The sequence below is a fragment of the Colletotrichum spaethianum genome (genome assembly GCF_022836535.1).
Source record: "Colletotrichum spaethianum MAFF 239500 DNA, contig03, whole genome shotgun sequence".
Classification (NCBI taxonomy): Eukaryota; Fungi; Ascomycota; class Sordariomycetes; order Glomerellales; family Glomerellaceae; genus Colletotrichum; species Colletotrichum spaethianum.
The window spans coordinates 802,754-817,507 of record NW_026054773.1 but is presented as its reverse complement, the minus strand read 5'-3'; the positions used below and the strand labels follow the sequence as shown (position 1 = coordinate 817,507).

The 14,754-nt window shown below is 54.9% G+C and overlaps 8 protein-coding genes across 8 annotated transcripts; 3 read left to right on the top strand and 5 right to left on the bottom strand.

Moving 5' to 3' along the window:
* Positions 1-55: 55 nt before the first annotated feature.
* ColSpa_01717 (ferric/cupric reductase transmembrane component B) lies at positions 56-2,626 on the bottom strand (the record flags this gene model as incomplete). Its single annotated transcript, XM_049267929.1, has 7 exons — positions 56-1,049; positions 1,103-1,224; positions 1,275-1,336; positions 1,392-1,598; positions 1,672-1,976; positions 2,029-2,069; positions 2,123-2,626. The coding sequence occupies 7 exons, from the start codon at positions 2,624-2,626 to the stop codon at positions 56-58; spliced, it is 2,235 nt and encodes a 744-aa protein (XP_049123886.1).
* A 1,142-nt stretch (positions 2,627-3,768) lies between these two features.
* ColSpa_01716 (uncharacterized protein) lies at positions 3,769-4,095 on the top strand (the record flags this gene model as incomplete). Its single annotated transcript, XM_049267928.1, has 1 exon — positions 3,769-4,095. The coding sequence occupies one exon, from the start codon at positions 3,769-3,771 to the stop codon at positions 4,093-4,095; it is 327 nt and encodes a 108-aa protein (XP_049123885.1).
* A 21-nt stretch (positions 4,096-4,116) lies between these two features.
* On the top strand, positions 4,117-4,689 carry ColSpa_01715 (uncharacterized protein; the record flags this gene model as incomplete). Its single annotated transcript, XM_049267927.1, has 1 exon — positions 4,117-4,689. One exon carries the CDS (start codon positions 4,117-4,119, stop codon positions 4,687-4,689), a length of 573 nt encoding a protein of 190 aa, XP_049123884.1.
* A 2,698-nt stretch (positions 4,690-7,387) lies between these two features.
* ColSpa_01714 (protein PLANT CADMIUM RESISTANCE 1) lies at positions 7,388-7,968 on the bottom strand (the record flags this gene model as incomplete). The annotated part of the gene is made up of 2 exons (XM_049267926.1): positions 7,388-7,707; positions 7,791-7,968. 2 exons carry the CDS (start codon positions 7,966-7,968, stop codon positions 7,388-7,390), a joined length of 498 nt encoding a protein of 165 aa, XP_049123883.1.
* A 1,585-nt stretch (positions 7,969-9,553) lies between these two features.
* ColSpa_01713 (N-alpha-acetyltransferase 40) lies at positions 9,554-10,484 on the bottom strand (the record flags this gene model as incomplete). Its single annotated transcript, XM_049267925.1, has 3 exons — positions 9,554-9,851; positions 9,910-10,290; positions 10,381-10,484. 3 exons carry the CDS (start codon positions 10,482-10,484, stop codon positions 9,554-9,556), a joined length of 783 nt encoding a protein of 260 aa, XP_049123882.1.
* A 405-nt stretch (positions 10,485-10,889) lies between these two features.
* ColSpa_01712 (LYR motif-containing protein 2) lies at positions 10,890-11,370 on the top strand (the record flags this gene model as incomplete). Its single annotated transcript, XM_049267924.1, has 3 exons — positions 10,890-10,985; positions 11,106-11,237; positions 11,296-11,370. The coding sequence occupies 3 exons, from the start codon at positions 10,890-10,892 to the stop codon at positions 11,368-11,370; spliced, it is 303 nt and encodes a 100-aa protein (XP_049123881.1).
* A 321-nt stretch (positions 11,371-11,691) lies between these two features.
* Positions 11,692-12,214, bottom strand: ColSpa_01711 (50S ribosomal protein L36; the record flags this gene model as incomplete). Its single annotated transcript, XM_049267923.1, has 2 exons — positions 11,692-11,781; positions 11,960-12,214. The coding sequence occupies 2 exons, from the start codon at positions 12,212-12,214 to the stop codon at positions 11,692-11,694; spliced, it is 345 nt and encodes a 114-aa protein (XP_049123880.1).
* Positions 12,215-12,824: 610 nt separating this feature from the next.
* On the bottom strand, positions 12,825-14,641 carry ColSpa_01710 (threonine synthase; the record flags this gene model as incomplete). The annotated part of the gene is made up of 3 exons (XM_049267922.1): positions 12,825-13,458; positions 13,873-14,351; positions 14,423-14,641. 3 exons carry the CDS (start codon positions 14,639-14,641, stop codon positions 12,825-12,827), a joined length of 1,332 nt encoding a protein of 443 aa, XP_049123879.1.
* Positions 14,642-14,754: the final 113 nt, after the last annotated feature.

Sequence of the window (14,754 nt, the reverse complement as noted above, 5' to 3'; positions counted from 1 at the left end):
GTCTATCGCTCTATATCTAAAGTGAATTCAAGTTTAGATCATTATCCAATATCGCTCACCAGTTGAAACTTTCTTGAAAATACTCAATCCTTGACCATCCGCGGTCAAGCATCTCGACAACGGATTTCCTCGCACTGTCGGCCATGACAGCCGGCCCACACGCGACGACGGCAAGACTAGCCTTGCCCGCTCCCGTTGCGGCGTCCTGCACCTCCTCACGTACATCCGGCCGGCCGTGGAGCAAGCGAACCTGCTCCGGCCAGTCGTTCGGTCGCACGGCGTTGGACGCGAGGCTGTGCTGCGTGACATAGATATCGACAGAAAGCTTCCCACTATCGAACGCGTCCTCAAAGTCTTGTCTCAGCACATCCACGGCAAAGCTTAGCTCGCGAACGGCCCAGATGATTTTGATCGACCTCGCTCTCGAACCGGCTTTTGTGAGCTCGGCGAGATGTGCCACTGGCACCACGACGCCACTGCCTCCAACTATGAAGAGCAGGTCATCGAATTGGTTGAAGGGTTGCGTGTGACCGTAAGGCCCTTCGACAAGGACACGGAGACGTGCAGGGCGGGGCCATGCGGCGGCGGCGTCCTCGCGGAGGCGAGCGGTGAAGCTGTCGTATGGGCGGATCAGGAAAGTCATTGAGGGTTCGCCTCTCTTCGGCTCAAGCGCGACTTCGGACATGGGTTCTTGGTCCTGTTCGCCCGCGACAAGCAGAGGTGTCTGCTCGCAGGATGACTTCCTTTGCACGTGCATGTTTGTTGTCGTGCAGGCCATGGTGAAAGGATGGCTTTCCCAAAAGCACTTGTCGCTAAGGACGTGGAGGTAGTAGTAGGTGCCCGGCTTCGGCTCGTAGAAGCTGGTGGAGTAGGGGATGCTCAGGCGGATGATGTTGGAGTTTGCATCGTAGCTCGCGAGAGCGAAGGTATTCCAGAACCTTAGGTTGAAGGAAAGCGTCCTCGCCATGCGCAGCACACGATCGCCTATCCAGCTGTAGAAAGGTACCCAGAATAGGATATCATACTCTCCCTTGAAAATGGAGACATGGCTGTGCATTGTCAGCATCAAGCGGGGCAACAGGTAATGATGTGAGCAACGTACCCAAGCATGGTGATGAGGGTAAGGATAGATAGAAGAATGTGAAGAATGAGGAACAGCTCGTACTGCTTCCGTCGCATCCAATACACCGACGCTACGAGAAGAGCGACCATGCCAAACGTTGCCTTTATTCTGTCAGCGAGCATCACGTGGAGTATGGTATCCCAGAACCTACAAACCAGCCCGCCCACCAGAACATAACCTTCCACCAGGACATGAAGTACGCCCAGTCGCCGTCTAGAGAGACCTGTCAGATATTTGTGGTGCCGCGGAAAGGGTACGCGGAGCTTACCATCGAAGACAAGGACGACGTAACCGACGGAATGGATCACGGCCTGGACCGTCGCTACACGGGCAACCCAGCGGTGGAAGTTGTTGTACGTTCCAAAGTCCCAGCCGGTCACCCACATGAGCAGGTTGTTTCGCATGCCGAACAGCCAGATGATGGGAAAGTTGGCAAAAGAGATGATGCCGGTTCTATCGGCGACATAACGCCACACTAGGTGGTAAACCTTGGGCCAGCTAGGGGGCGTAAGCTGGTATACACCATAATGCTACATGATCTCACTTACTACATGTGTCCGGGAAGATGATGTAGCCATGGACGCAAAAGAATATGTTTACGATGATGAAGGCCAAGATGGTGAGACTCTGGACACGAGGCGGTATCGTGCACCAGCCTAGATTCTGCGAACAACGGTATCCGAAGGTGGCAGGAACGGTGATGTACCGCTTGAGCCACAGGGCGGACGCGTGGTAGATGCTCGGTGTGTTGCGCGGATTGTATTCCCGCTTTTGGAGGTTTCCGATGGCAGAGATGAGACGAGACCCTAGCCCGACGGCGATCACAATGAACCAGAAGACAATCACGTAGAGGCTGGCACGATGGTTAGAGACGGCGGCCAAAACGAGTAGAAGCCAGTACGAACCCATATCTGTAATGATATCCGTAGGTGTACTCGACAGAGTCCTGGAGATGCGTCAGTCATGAGCGATGCAGATCGCAAGAGAGAGGGGTCGTACGAGCGTGTCGGCCCAAATCTGATAGAAAGAATCCGCAGGCAAGACGACTTCATTCAAGACAGTCGTCTCGACGCTCTCTTCCTGGGTGAGCCTTCTCAGGCCGGCAATCTCCTCGCTCGAATAGTTGGCGAGGATTTCAAACGGCGGTAGCGAAGAGTTCATGTACGTCTGGCAGGTGTGGTTGAGGTCGCTCAGCCCGGCGACACGGTGCGTCAGGTCGCAGTGCAGGTCGGCGCAGAGGTACAGCGACGTGATGTGCAGGCGGCTCTCGCATGAGGCGATGAGCTTTGACTTTGCCGGCATAGTCCCATTGTACGACTGGGTATCGTTGAAGCGCGGCGCGCGGAGAGTGTACGAACAGGAGTCGAAGCAGACGCCGCCGGATCCCACGAGCGCCAAGGCTGGGTTGACGAAGAGGCACAGTGCGGCGATGAGCATCGACAGCAGGGCCCGGTGCGCCGCGGGGCGCGGGGCCGACGATGACGACGACAAGGGAGCGCGCATTCTCACGGTCGAGATGGAGGGGTTCGCATCGATGGAGGGCGAAAGATGACCGACCGTGATGAAGGCGTAGGCTCCCGGTGTGGTGTCGCAGGGAGACGTGCAGAGATCGAAAGTTGCCGATCTCAAACACACGGGAGGCGAGGGGGGGGGGATTTTGGGCGAAAAAAGTATGGTGGGATTTCGGAAAGTCAAAGTAAATGAGTGAGCGGCTTGGACCAGGTGAGAGAATTTGATCTTATCAGATCATCTGATTAAGCACCCTGGATCCACTTTACTGGCTTAGGTACCTAGGTATCGCGATCATCCACCGGCATCGGCTCGCCGCGGATCCAGCGTTGCACTCGTGACCCTGCCCCGCCAACTGTGCAACTGTTCCCGTCATGCATCGCCAGGCGTTGATCGCTTGACTGGCGGGTGTGGTCCAAGACATGCAATCAATCAGAAGCGGGTGTTGCCTTGGGGTTGAAAGTGTGTTGAACTGTGCTTCAGCCCTTGGCATGCCCGACTGATGCTGCCCACGCTGCGCTATGTCTCACTTTTTTCCATATGAACTAGGCTCCATTATGAAATCCCACAATGTGACGAGACATAAATAACACCGGTACTAAGATAAAGTCTGGGCCTCTCTTTTAAACCACCAGCACCATTAAAAGAACGTCATGGCTTGGTATTCATCAGGTAAATACGGTAATAGAAGAAAGAGTTTGTATTACCACTAGCCAAACCTCAGCCCCGAAGTGCCCAACTGGGTTCCGTAGACCCTTACCCAGAACCTTCTCCGGGCTCTTCCGCACTCTGACTCGGAAGTATCAGTAACCCTCTAGATCGTCGGAGTGCTGTTTCTGTGTGTGTAGTGGATTGATTTGGTGGACTGTGGCGAAGTTTATGGAAATGGTTCCATTGCCTGGGGAAGGCATGGATCGCTCTGACACACAAACCCCGGCTCTACCCTAAGGTAGTCGGTCCCGACTTGCCAAATTCGGAACACGCAGACATTGTCTCAGCAGCATCGATAAAGAAATATAAGCCGTGTCTTTGCTCGTCCCGTGTAAGTGTCAAATGCTCGAAGCTATGTACTAGTCTCGAGCAACTCAATTCCTAGTCTCCTACATCTATTCCCTCACAATATCAGCACTTTAATCATGGAGAAGACTCTCTGGCGTCCACTGTTCGCCATATTCCTATCGGCCTTGACAATAGCCCTGGCCCAGAATGCCCAAGTTAAAGTAACACTTCAAGAAACCTTCCGCACCGTCGCTCCTCCAAACGATGCCTTCGCACACGATGCCAACCATGTAAACATCGTCTCGACAGTTCTCCTTGGCCTCTGCCTGACCTTCGTTCTGATCTCTCTCCGGGAAAGCAAACGCTGGTCCTCGGCAGTCCCGATAGCGCTGACCCTCGGCGCGGCGACCTGCGTCCTCCCTGAGGCAGTGGATAACTACCTCGCCAACTGCTACTGGGCCTAGTCCCACGACCCATCGCAGCTTATGTTCATCTTCCTGTGTCGCGAGTTCGACGTCTACGTCGGCATTATATGGTGGTCCTTTGGTGCGGTCTTGGGATGCACCATCTTCGGCGCCCTGATGCGCGGGGTGAGCACCAAGACCCTCTGGGCCCTTTTGGGTCTCGCATGTCTATTCGACCTCGTCCTAGAAGATTGCCTGCTCAATTACGGCGGGCTTTACCTCTACTACGGCCACCAGCCTCTGGTTCTGTTCGCCATGTTCCCGTGCTGGTGGGCCTTCTGCAATGTGTCGGCCGTCTTCCTGGGCATTGCCCTGACGTACCGGTATCGGGAGTGGTTCAACGGCTGGCGGAGCGTGTTCGTCCTGCCGATATTGCCGTTTTGCTACATCGCGGGATGGTCTCTGCCCGCGATGCCCACCGTTTATGCCGTCCACGCGGACTACTCTCCTTTTAACACGCAGCTATGTGGTCTTCTGACGTGCTGTTTGGCACTAGTTCAGACCGGGGTCATGATTGACATCCTTCTCGGGCGCGATCCGCTCAGTTTCGATCAAGCCGGCCAGTCGGTGAAGTTGGACAAGAGGTCACTGTGAACGGGTTCGCAAGTGAGACGATAGACTCGGGACAAATCTGGGACGCCTTTTGAACTAAAAGTCCGGCGGGGCGTTTACACACGCCGGATGTACATTTTAGCCAAAAAGAGTGGTCTGGTGAGATTGAACGCGATGAGTTAAGAGTATTTCATCATCATAATCTCATGAGCGAAACGAGCTCAGATTTCGTCTAGGCGAACATCCGAACCGTTTCTCTTGTTTGCTTTCTGGGCCCTTGTTATACGGAGGGTCTTTATCAGAAGAACTCCTAGAAGTAGTCATGAGACCCTCGAAAGCTACAAAGAGTGCATCTTCTTTGCAGCAAGCCAGCCGCCGCCGCCACGGACGACTGATCCACGCCTTAAAGTGCCGTCACGGACTTTTTCTGGACTCAAGGTCGCTTCTCCATCGTCTTCTTCTATCATAGCCGTTAAGCAGTCTCTTAACGTATTCCAATGCCAACAGTGCCGCCCTAGTGTCACGCATCCAGTTCCAGGTATGACACCACTTCCGATACAACCGTGTACATTTGAAATTTCAGTCCTAAGGCTATAACTTAGTCTATTCGTTTATTAAAGTCTTTCCATTGTTCTAATATACAAAAATAATGTCTTTAGGTTCAGTCTTGTCCTCATACACCTTCAGCTCTTGGAAATAGCCAGTGTCTTGGATGTTTCCGACATTTAGTCCGAACTCTATAATACAACCATACAACTACAAAACTTGGAGGTGTTATTCTAAACAGTTGCCAATCGTCTGGTATACCAGGAGCTATGGAATATACGCTATATGTAGCTATTGGAATATAGGCAATTTTGGTGTCGAACCTCACAGTCAGGATTCTATTGTAGGCACCGAGTATGGTTCCTTCACCCTCATGGGCTTGCTTGCACTCGGTGACATCGTCCGGTGCGAGCTCGAAGTCATATAACCGCCTCCAGTGATATCTGACAAAGTGAACCACCCGCAATCTTGAACTTACAACCAAGGGTCTGGTGAGTTAGCTTGACTGTGGAGCTGATCTATGCTGATCTATTGAACCAACACAATCGGAGGAGTTGGATACGATTGATAATGGAATGATAAAATCTAGCCTCTATCGTACCGCCTCCGCATTACTCACTCTGGGCGAGTGCCGCGGGCGTATGTCTGGTGTAAGCCCATTGCCGTCAGCCCCTAAATCCAGCCGCCCTTAGTCAGGTTTGCTTCCCTCTCTGGGCTTCTCGTAGGTCTCCGAGGAGGCATACTCCTAGCTACCGAGGCAATATCCTCCTTTTCTCTTGGTAATCGTACGTTGTGAGAAGATGGGGCGTGTGAGCTCGCAACCCAGCGATATGGAGCCACAACCATGCCATCCGGTCCAGTCAGTAGGCTGATAGCATCCGTCTGTAAGACTTCTCGTTTCCTTTTATTCCTGTACCGAACCCAGAGGTATACAGCGGCAGCTAGAAGTATGCCCACCAAAGCAAGTGCTCCGATGATACTCCCCACAACAGCACCAGTCGAGGCTTCCCTGCTACCTTCAGGTGCCTCTGAGGTAGGCCCCGGTACGATGAGATTGGTTTTGGTGATGATGGAGACGCCAGATGTGGTTGTATGAATCCCAGTCGTTTCAAGGATCCTAGTCGTTGTATGGATTCCAGTTAAGGAAGCAGTTGAGGTAGTGTCCGTGTTCGTTCTGAGCAGGGCCGTCGTGTTCGAAAAGGTTGCCCCAGACCTGGGTTTCCCCGCGGTTGAGTCCGCCATCAAATGGCAACCCCGGAAACTGTATTGAAATAGAAGAGAGTGAATGCGCTGGTATCTTCAGCCGACAACCATGTCCAGCATGCGTTACAAGGCCTTGGTCCACTGTTTACAGCCGTCAGATGCGAGAGTTGGAGAGGCCCGGAGTTACAAACTTACCAACAAAATTCAACGGGTCCGTATGCCCTTGCCAACGCGGATGTTTGGATGCATGTTGTGGGGATCGGGGAGTGACAACCTTTCTAGGATCTGGAAGAGTGGCATATTATAGCGGGGTCCATGCACCTCAATGAGAGAACCTCATCTACGGAAAACCTTGGAAATAGTTAGCTAGGGGCAGTTCTTTTTATTAGAAGAGGGGGGGATTTACTTTAGCGTTGTTACAGGAAGATAGCATGAAGCCACAGGTATCAGCCTCCTTAGGCGCCTGGGGAAAGGGGGATTGGATCTTTCGGGAAGAAAGGTCGTCATCATTGCGCAAATGTATTATAAAAAGAGGGCGACGAGCCAGAAGGTTCTGATAATGAAGGAGAATCATACGAGGCTGCTTCGGGAAAGATTCCATTCTTTTAGCCAGAAGTTAGTGCTGCTGGAGTTGACATTGTGAATCATTAACAAACCAAAGTGATCAACGAGAGATGCTCTCAGTCATGCTGTGAGAGACGAATACAGATTAGATGAGCAAGAAATAGATCAAGCCAAGTTGTTCAATTAATCCCGACGATTCGAGCAAGAAAACAAGAGTTAATTGCCTGTACGCGGCTTATGTCTGTCGGCCGCCTTCGCCTTGTCGGGTTGGCGGCCCCTGAGCCTCCATTCCCACGGGTATACCATATCCATTCCCATATTTGTAAATGCAAACGTAAGAAAAACCCAAACCACGATGGCCTCACTAGCCTTGACCATCACTTTTCCGTCTCCCGGGAACGCCTCTCGCGCAGCAAACCCGCCACGTTCAGTTGTGCTGCGGCATGGCCATGCCCTCCTTCTGCGGCTGGTAGCCCTGGACGATGGGCCCCGTCGACATGCGGGCCTGGACCTCCTTGTCCTGCTGGATGAGAGCGCAGCAGCCGCACCAGTAGCTGACGCAGCAGTCCGACAGGCCGGAGCCCTTGATGCCGAAGCGCTCGCGGATCTCGCCGCGCTTCATCATGGCGTAGACCCAGCCGCAGCCGGTGAAACAGTTGATGCCGAACATGAGCATGCAGTCGGTGTTGATGGCCTCGTAGGTCTGCATCGTGGGGTCGCGCAGGCGCTCAGAGGTCTTGCCGAGGACTGGAGGGGGTTGCGTGTTAGTGCTGCCGTGACCAAGGTCGATTGACTGGGATTCGGAAGGGGAAAGGCAAGGGTGGACGTACGCAAGCAGGGGAGACATGTTCCCAGCATGCAGGTATCGCAGGGCCCGCAGTTCATGAGGCCGGACTGCCATTCTTGGTTTTGGACATTGGCTCCTTGGTGGTATTCCTGCTGCTGCTGCTGCTGCTGCTGCTGCTGTTGCTGGTGCGGCTGCATGGGGGCTTGCTGTTGGTAGTCCATCGTGGTGGCTTGCGGGCGATGCGTCAACAGTGAGTCGTATGTACGGACAGTTGTTCGAGATGCAGATATTCCAGAGGCCCCAGAAGCAACAGCAGCAGGGTTTTTGATGGTCAACGTTGGGCAATGAAACTCAGAGGGATACGGTGTTCTGATATAGGAGCATGGGAATTATAAGACAACAAACGCACGTTTGGGACTCCGGGGGCGTGGACCAGCGGCTGAACCAGCTGGAGGCAGACGAATGCAGATGGGTTGATCGCACTCTAAAAGGGGTGCCGGATGAGGTATAATGCATGGGGGGAGTCGCACACAAGCGAGTTCATTTCGCATAGCTGAGGAACAAGCTTCAGTAGTAGAGCTGACCTTCACTCCAGTCCCCACGCTAGGCTGTTAGACGGCGCCAGTTGGCGTTTTCTCAGGGTCGCGACACGATGGAATGGGCTGTGTCGTATCGAAACCCTTCACTCTCTCTCTCTCTCTCTCTCCCGACGACGCCTGATTCCTTTTCATCCCACAGTGTGTAACTCGGACCGTCCAGCCAAAGCAGCCTCTTGATATGATAGGCATCAGCCCAGGAAGAAAGCTTGTCGGACCAGAAACGAAATCCATTCCGTGGCTTACTGCCAACAAGGTGATTGGGACCCCGGGTCCTACGCCCGTGAACGGGGATGCTAGACGTGACGATGGCGTCCTAGGGCTGAGCTTGGCGGGACTGGGGTGATTCACGAGGCCGATTGGCGGTCTCGTTTGGCGTCTGTACCTATGCAAGGGGTGCTGGTTTCTCCTGCGAATCGGTTACCCGGGCGGCGCTGTGGGTGAACCGCTGGCATGTGTTGGAGATGAGTGGGAAGTCGGAGCATCGCTGGCATCGGTGCCGGTGCAGTGGAACGGTTTTTCCATGGAAGCTCCAGAGACATTGTGTGTTGGAGACCAAGAAGCTGCCGAGTCTCTGCCCACTGCCGCTAGTCGCTGCTTTCGTAACCAGGCGGTTGCTCGACGATCAGACGCCCGGCTTATCCTGTGATCGTCGCGCCTGGGCAGACGCGCTGAAGCGACCTTTACACGGCACGGAATCGAGATGAGGCGTGGTGTTTGAGTAGGCAGTCTGGCACGGGGCTCCTTCAACACCACAATTGCTGTGGTGAAAGATGGAAGCGTCCCCCAAAACTAGGTTGAAGACCCTGCAGCATCCCTTTTAGTAGACCTGTGGTTTTCCTGTCAGGTCACTCACCACCCACATCCCCTGCCATCTCATCTCATCTCACAGCACCCTGCCCAAAGTCCCGTGTGGAGGGAGGGAAAACGCCGGACGAAAGCTGTCCCAGTGAGCCTAATTTAGTTCGGCATGCACTTCAGCCTCACCTTTAGGCGAGTCCTTCAGGCCATCTTTTTGGATGATCCTGGTTATTGGCGTTTCTGAGAAACTATCAGACTCGACTGCGGCTCCCTACCAACACGACCGCGTGCATGAGCCGCCGTGGTCGATTATCTCTTACTTACAATGATTAATTGAGCAACTCACGAGACTATTCATTCTACCATGTTCTTAATACTCGTCAATTACGTGGGTATCTCATAACTCATATCACGCTGCATCACCATTCTCATCCTCTGCGTTCTCACCGTCACCGGTCTGTGCCTTCAGTCTCTTACTCCCGCCGCGCACCCTCCTGCTCATGATGAGATAATCCGGCACAAACACCTTGCCGAACCGCAACTTCCTCTCCACCGGCGAGATCGCATCTCGTTCGAACCCCAGCTTCTCGTAGAACGCGCGCGCGTTGGCGTTGGCGAGGAAGCACGTCAGCATCACCTTTTCGATGATGGGGATGCTCTCCGCCACCTGGACGAGGTGGTCCATGAGTTTGCGGCCCATGCCGGTGCTGCGACGCCATCAGTGAGCCAGTGGCCAACCTTGGAAGCGGACATGTTAAGACTCACCCTCTCAACTCCTCCATGAGATGAATCTCATAGCAGTAAACCACGGGGTCGCCCTCCTCGAACGTCGGCATCAGGCTCGTGAAACCGCATATTTTCCCCTTGCCGCTCTCCTCGTCCGCCTTTTCGCCATCGTCACCGTCACCACCTGCCGCTGCCACTGCTTCTTTGACAAGGATGTACCTTAGTTCGGGACTTCTCATCTCCTTCAACTTACTCAATGGTTTCCACCCATCCTTAGAAGCACGGTAGTCTGCACCGCTGGTGTGCTCAATGAGGTCGAAGCAGGCCTGCAGCTCGGGCTGGGCGAGCGCCGACGAGGACTTGAGCGAGAGGGCATAGGGTTTGCTGCTTTTGGGGTGCGTCCACGATGTCCAGTCTGAACTAGCCATCAGTGATTACAAGGTGAGCATGCTGGGTCCGATGATGCCGCATCAATCGCGCGGCGCTGTGCCAGGTGAATAGGAGACGAACCTTGGTTGCAGGTAGTCTTTGATGAACTGGTCGTCGGTTTTGCGGTTCGCCGCCTCGATGGGGTTTGTAGGCGCTTTACGGCGTTTTCGAGGGGGCGGGGCCATTGCCGACTGAAACTATCAGAGAAACTAGAGTTCGAGGAACCGCAGTGATCTAATTAATGTTGTAGAGAAACATGGAGTTGCAGAGAAGCATGGCGGGACCTGTCAACACAATTGTGTCACACGGCGCACATCCCACCAACATCCTCCCACTAAACGCGCCGGGACGCGTCCACTAAACTCGCATCTCCAGCAGCTGAAGCACAGCGCCCCGGCTGAGGCGGGCCCGTTCCGCCCAGACCCAGGGGAGCTCCCCCTCGACCCGAAGTTTCCCCGTCCTGACCTCATCCACTCCAAAAAGTTTCCACATTTGAGAGGCTCCGGCGTGCGTTTGAAGCTCTCATCGAGTCCCGCCTGTTCAGCTTCACAACCGTCAGATGTAGTCGACTCCCCCAAGATTCCGGCCTGATGCCCCTCAAAACACTCCTGTGGTCCCTCGTCCGCAGCTACTCCAATGGCCCGGCCAAGTCGCGGCTCGGAAAGAAGACGCTGAGTCTGGACCATGTAAGAAGATCGCCTTCCCACCTGCATCTCACCCCTGGGATACTCGAGACGCAGACACCCGTGTCATTTTAAAATGGGAAAGAAAAAACGGTAGACTGACCGTCTATACAGTTCCTCCAGAGATCCCGCGCCATCTCGCTCTACCGCGAAATCATCCGCGGCACGCGGCGCATCGCGGACCCCAACACTCGCGCCGAATCGCGCCGGTTTGCGCGCGATGAGTTTGAGCGTCACCGAGACGTGACAGATCTCGTAAGCGTCCTGCTCATCCTCTCATCTTTGCGAAGCCAGACTGACAAAAGTATGAAAGGGACACATCCGCTACCTCATCTCCACAGGCAAGACGGAGTGGCAGGGCATGGAGCGCTACGTCGACGGAATGTAGTTGGCGGAATGTAGAGTTATTGTGTAGATATCTTTTGTATAATACAGAGGCCCAACCCTTTGCTGCCTGTTCCATGCTGCAAAAGTGCCCGATGGCCGGGGGATTCTTCTCTTCCTATGGGCTTCCTCGCTCGACGGCCCACGAGATCCGTCAACCCCCCTGGAGATGTGTCTAGCGCATGACGGAACGCTGTCTATGTTGCCAACCTCCTCGCACTCCCCGTATCCTCACTCGCGCATCTTCGTGCTAATTGTACAGAAATCTCTCATACACAGCCACGACGGTTCTGTCTCCTCATCTCTCAAGCTCTGGGCCAACCTTCTAAGACTGGCGCTGCTTGTGTCTGGGGTTTGCCTTGCAAATGACGTACAGGTATCCGTTGTGCCTCTTACCCGCCTTGCGACGGACGATCTGCCGATTTTCACGTTAGCAAAAGTTCAACCTTTCAATCGCAAATATCATCTCCCTCTGTTCCTGATTCTGTCCCCTTCTAGCATCGTATGCCCAACTCCTCTTCCGACCCTCATCATCCACCCCAAGCTTGCACATCTCCCACCAAACCACTAATTCGATATAGGGAAAGGCTCACCTTGCAGTGCTCACACCTCTTCTTGACGGAGCTGTGCACCTTCATCCCCCTCGTCTGCTGCACCACCGCGTTGCCGACGGCCGCGGTCTTCTGGCCGAACGCCACGAGCACCGACTCAGTCTTTTGCGCCGGCTTCTTGGTCAGGATCGCTGTCGACAGGGCGCGCGTGGCCGTAGCTGTCGTGCCGACGCGAGGGATCGTCGCGCGCGCGGTGGTGAGGGTCAAGGACCGGAGAGAGGCGGCGAGGGAGGCCATTTTTTCTTTCTGTCCTGCTCGTTTTCCGGGTCGAGATTGAGAATCGGCGGTCGGGTTTCGGGGGAAAATGGGACGCTCGGAAGCTCAATTCGTCGACGGATTCTTTGACTGTACGCTTATTTTTCGACGGGAGCTATCCGAGCTGGCGGGCTGGGAGATGTGTCGTAGGGCGTGCAGCTTCGCGATGCCGATGGCGCTGATGGTGAAGGGGCCTGGATGGCTTCGATGGGAGCATTTTCGACGTCTTGGCGCTGTCACGTGTGCCAACGTCCGTGCGCTTATCGGGACGATGCTGCTTATCGCGATGCTGCGGTATCGGCCAAAAGTCACTAGTAATTAGAACAACGGTTAGAGGGAAGGGCACTGTGAGATGCAATCACGCTTGCGTGTAAATCCTTTCTTGACATATGTCCAGTTGAATGCAGTAGTCTATGTATGAGAGAGATTTGTTGAAGCCCGAGAAACTCTCTTGTCCCTGTATCGTCATACCCGAATCCGGCGCAATGGTCCTGCGGACGCTTGTTCCTTCGTAAATCGCCCAAAATATTTACTTCGCAAAACTCCTGACGCCAAACTGCAATCACCCCGCGCGAATCCTTGAATGTCTCAATTAACTGCGAAGGAAAGTCTTGAAGACCACAGACTGGCTGCAGTCCTCCCAAGGGTAGCCAATCTCGGTAAGGAACTTCTCCAGCTCCTCGACCTCGTTGTCGGGGCACAAGATACCCGCCAGGATCTTACCCGTGTCACCGCCGTAGTTACGGTAGTTGAACAGGCTGATGTTGAACTTGGGGCGAAGGGTCATGAGGAACTTCTCCAGCGCACCGGGACGCTCGGGGAAATTGAACATGTACAAACGCTCATTGGACACGTTGGAGCGACCACCGACGAGGTATCGGATATGGCTCTTGGCGAGTTCGTCGCCAGACAGATCCGTCACCGACATGTCGTGTGACTGGATGCGCTCCAGCAGCATCTGCAACTCCTGCGTCCTCTGGGATGCCGGGGCTGTCAAGGAGATACCAATGAGGACGTTGGCGACCTCATCTGTAGCATAACGGTAGGAGAATTCGGTGACGGAGTGGGGCATGATGCTGGTGATTAGGTTGGCGAACGCGCCAGGCTTCTCGGGGATGCTGACTGACAGCAGGGCCTCCTTGCCTTCACCGAGGGTCGCGCGCTCGGCGACAAAACGCAGGCGGTCGAAGTTCATGTTGGCGCCAGAGGTGACGGCGACCATGGATCTCCGGCGGTCGCTCGGGTTCTGGGCGACGTACTTCTTGAGACCGGCAATGGACAGAGCACCGGCGGGCTCGAGACCGGCGCGGGTGTCGTCGTACATGTCTTTGATGGCTGCGCAGACCTCGTCCGTGGTGACCTGGATAACCTCGTCCACGACGTCCTTGCACAGGCGGAACGTCTCCTCGCCTACTGTCTTGACGGCGGCACCGTCAGCAAACAGGCCGACATTGTCCAAAACCACCCTCTCTCCCTTGGCCAAAGACTGCACCAGAGCATTGGCATCGTAGGTCTCGACACCAATGATCCTGACGTGAGGCGCCATGCGCTTGACGTAAACACCAATGCCGGAGATGAGACCACCACCACCGACGCAACAGAAGATGGCGTCCAGCTTGGACATATTGATCTGGCCGAACAACTCCATACCGATAGTTCCCTGGCCCGCAATGACGTACGGGTCGTCAAAGGGGGGGATATTGATCAGTCCATCCTGCAGCGCCCTCCGCCCACACTCCTCCTTGGCTGCATCGAAGTCAGCGCCGTGCAGGACGACGTGACCACCCAATCGCGCGACATTGAGATGCTTGATGCTAGGGGTCCCCTCGGGCATGATGATGGTCGCGGGGATCTTGAGCTTCCGGGCCGAATAGGCGACGCCCTGGGCGTGGTTGCCGGCAGAGCAGCAGACGACGCCCTTCCAGCTCTTGGCGGGGTCGAGGTGGGCCATCTTGTTGTAGGCACCGCGCAGCTTGAAGCTGAAAACGGGCTGCTGGTCCTCGCGCTTGAGAAGCACATTGCACTCGAGTCGGTTGCTGAGGTTCACGGCGGGCTGGAGTGGCGTGATCTTGCAGGCCTCGTATACGCGGGAGGTTGCGGCGGCGATGAGTCGGAGGTACTAGTCATATGCACTGTCAGCATTGCTTGTGTGTAACAGACAGCCATTGAATCGGAGCAAGGGCTTCTCACGTCGGGGTGGCCATCGGGCAGGAGAAAGTCGTCAGGCACAATGCCTTTGATGCGGTTCCGCCTCTCCTCCGGGGGCGTGGACGGGTTGGCGCTGTACTCCGTCAAAGACATGCCCTGCGGCTGCGGCGTCCTTGGGCGCGGCGGGTGGTCGCCATTGACGCCATTGAGGTTACCGTTGGTCATGACGGCGACGACGGGAGGTTCTGCGTTCTCCGACATGATTGTTGTGACTTTGAAGAAAAGAGTGAGTTGAGGAGTGGAAGAGTTCGAGTCACGGTCCGGGACAGAAGTAGCAAGTCCACATCGAAAGAGTCACGAACGGGACGGGGACG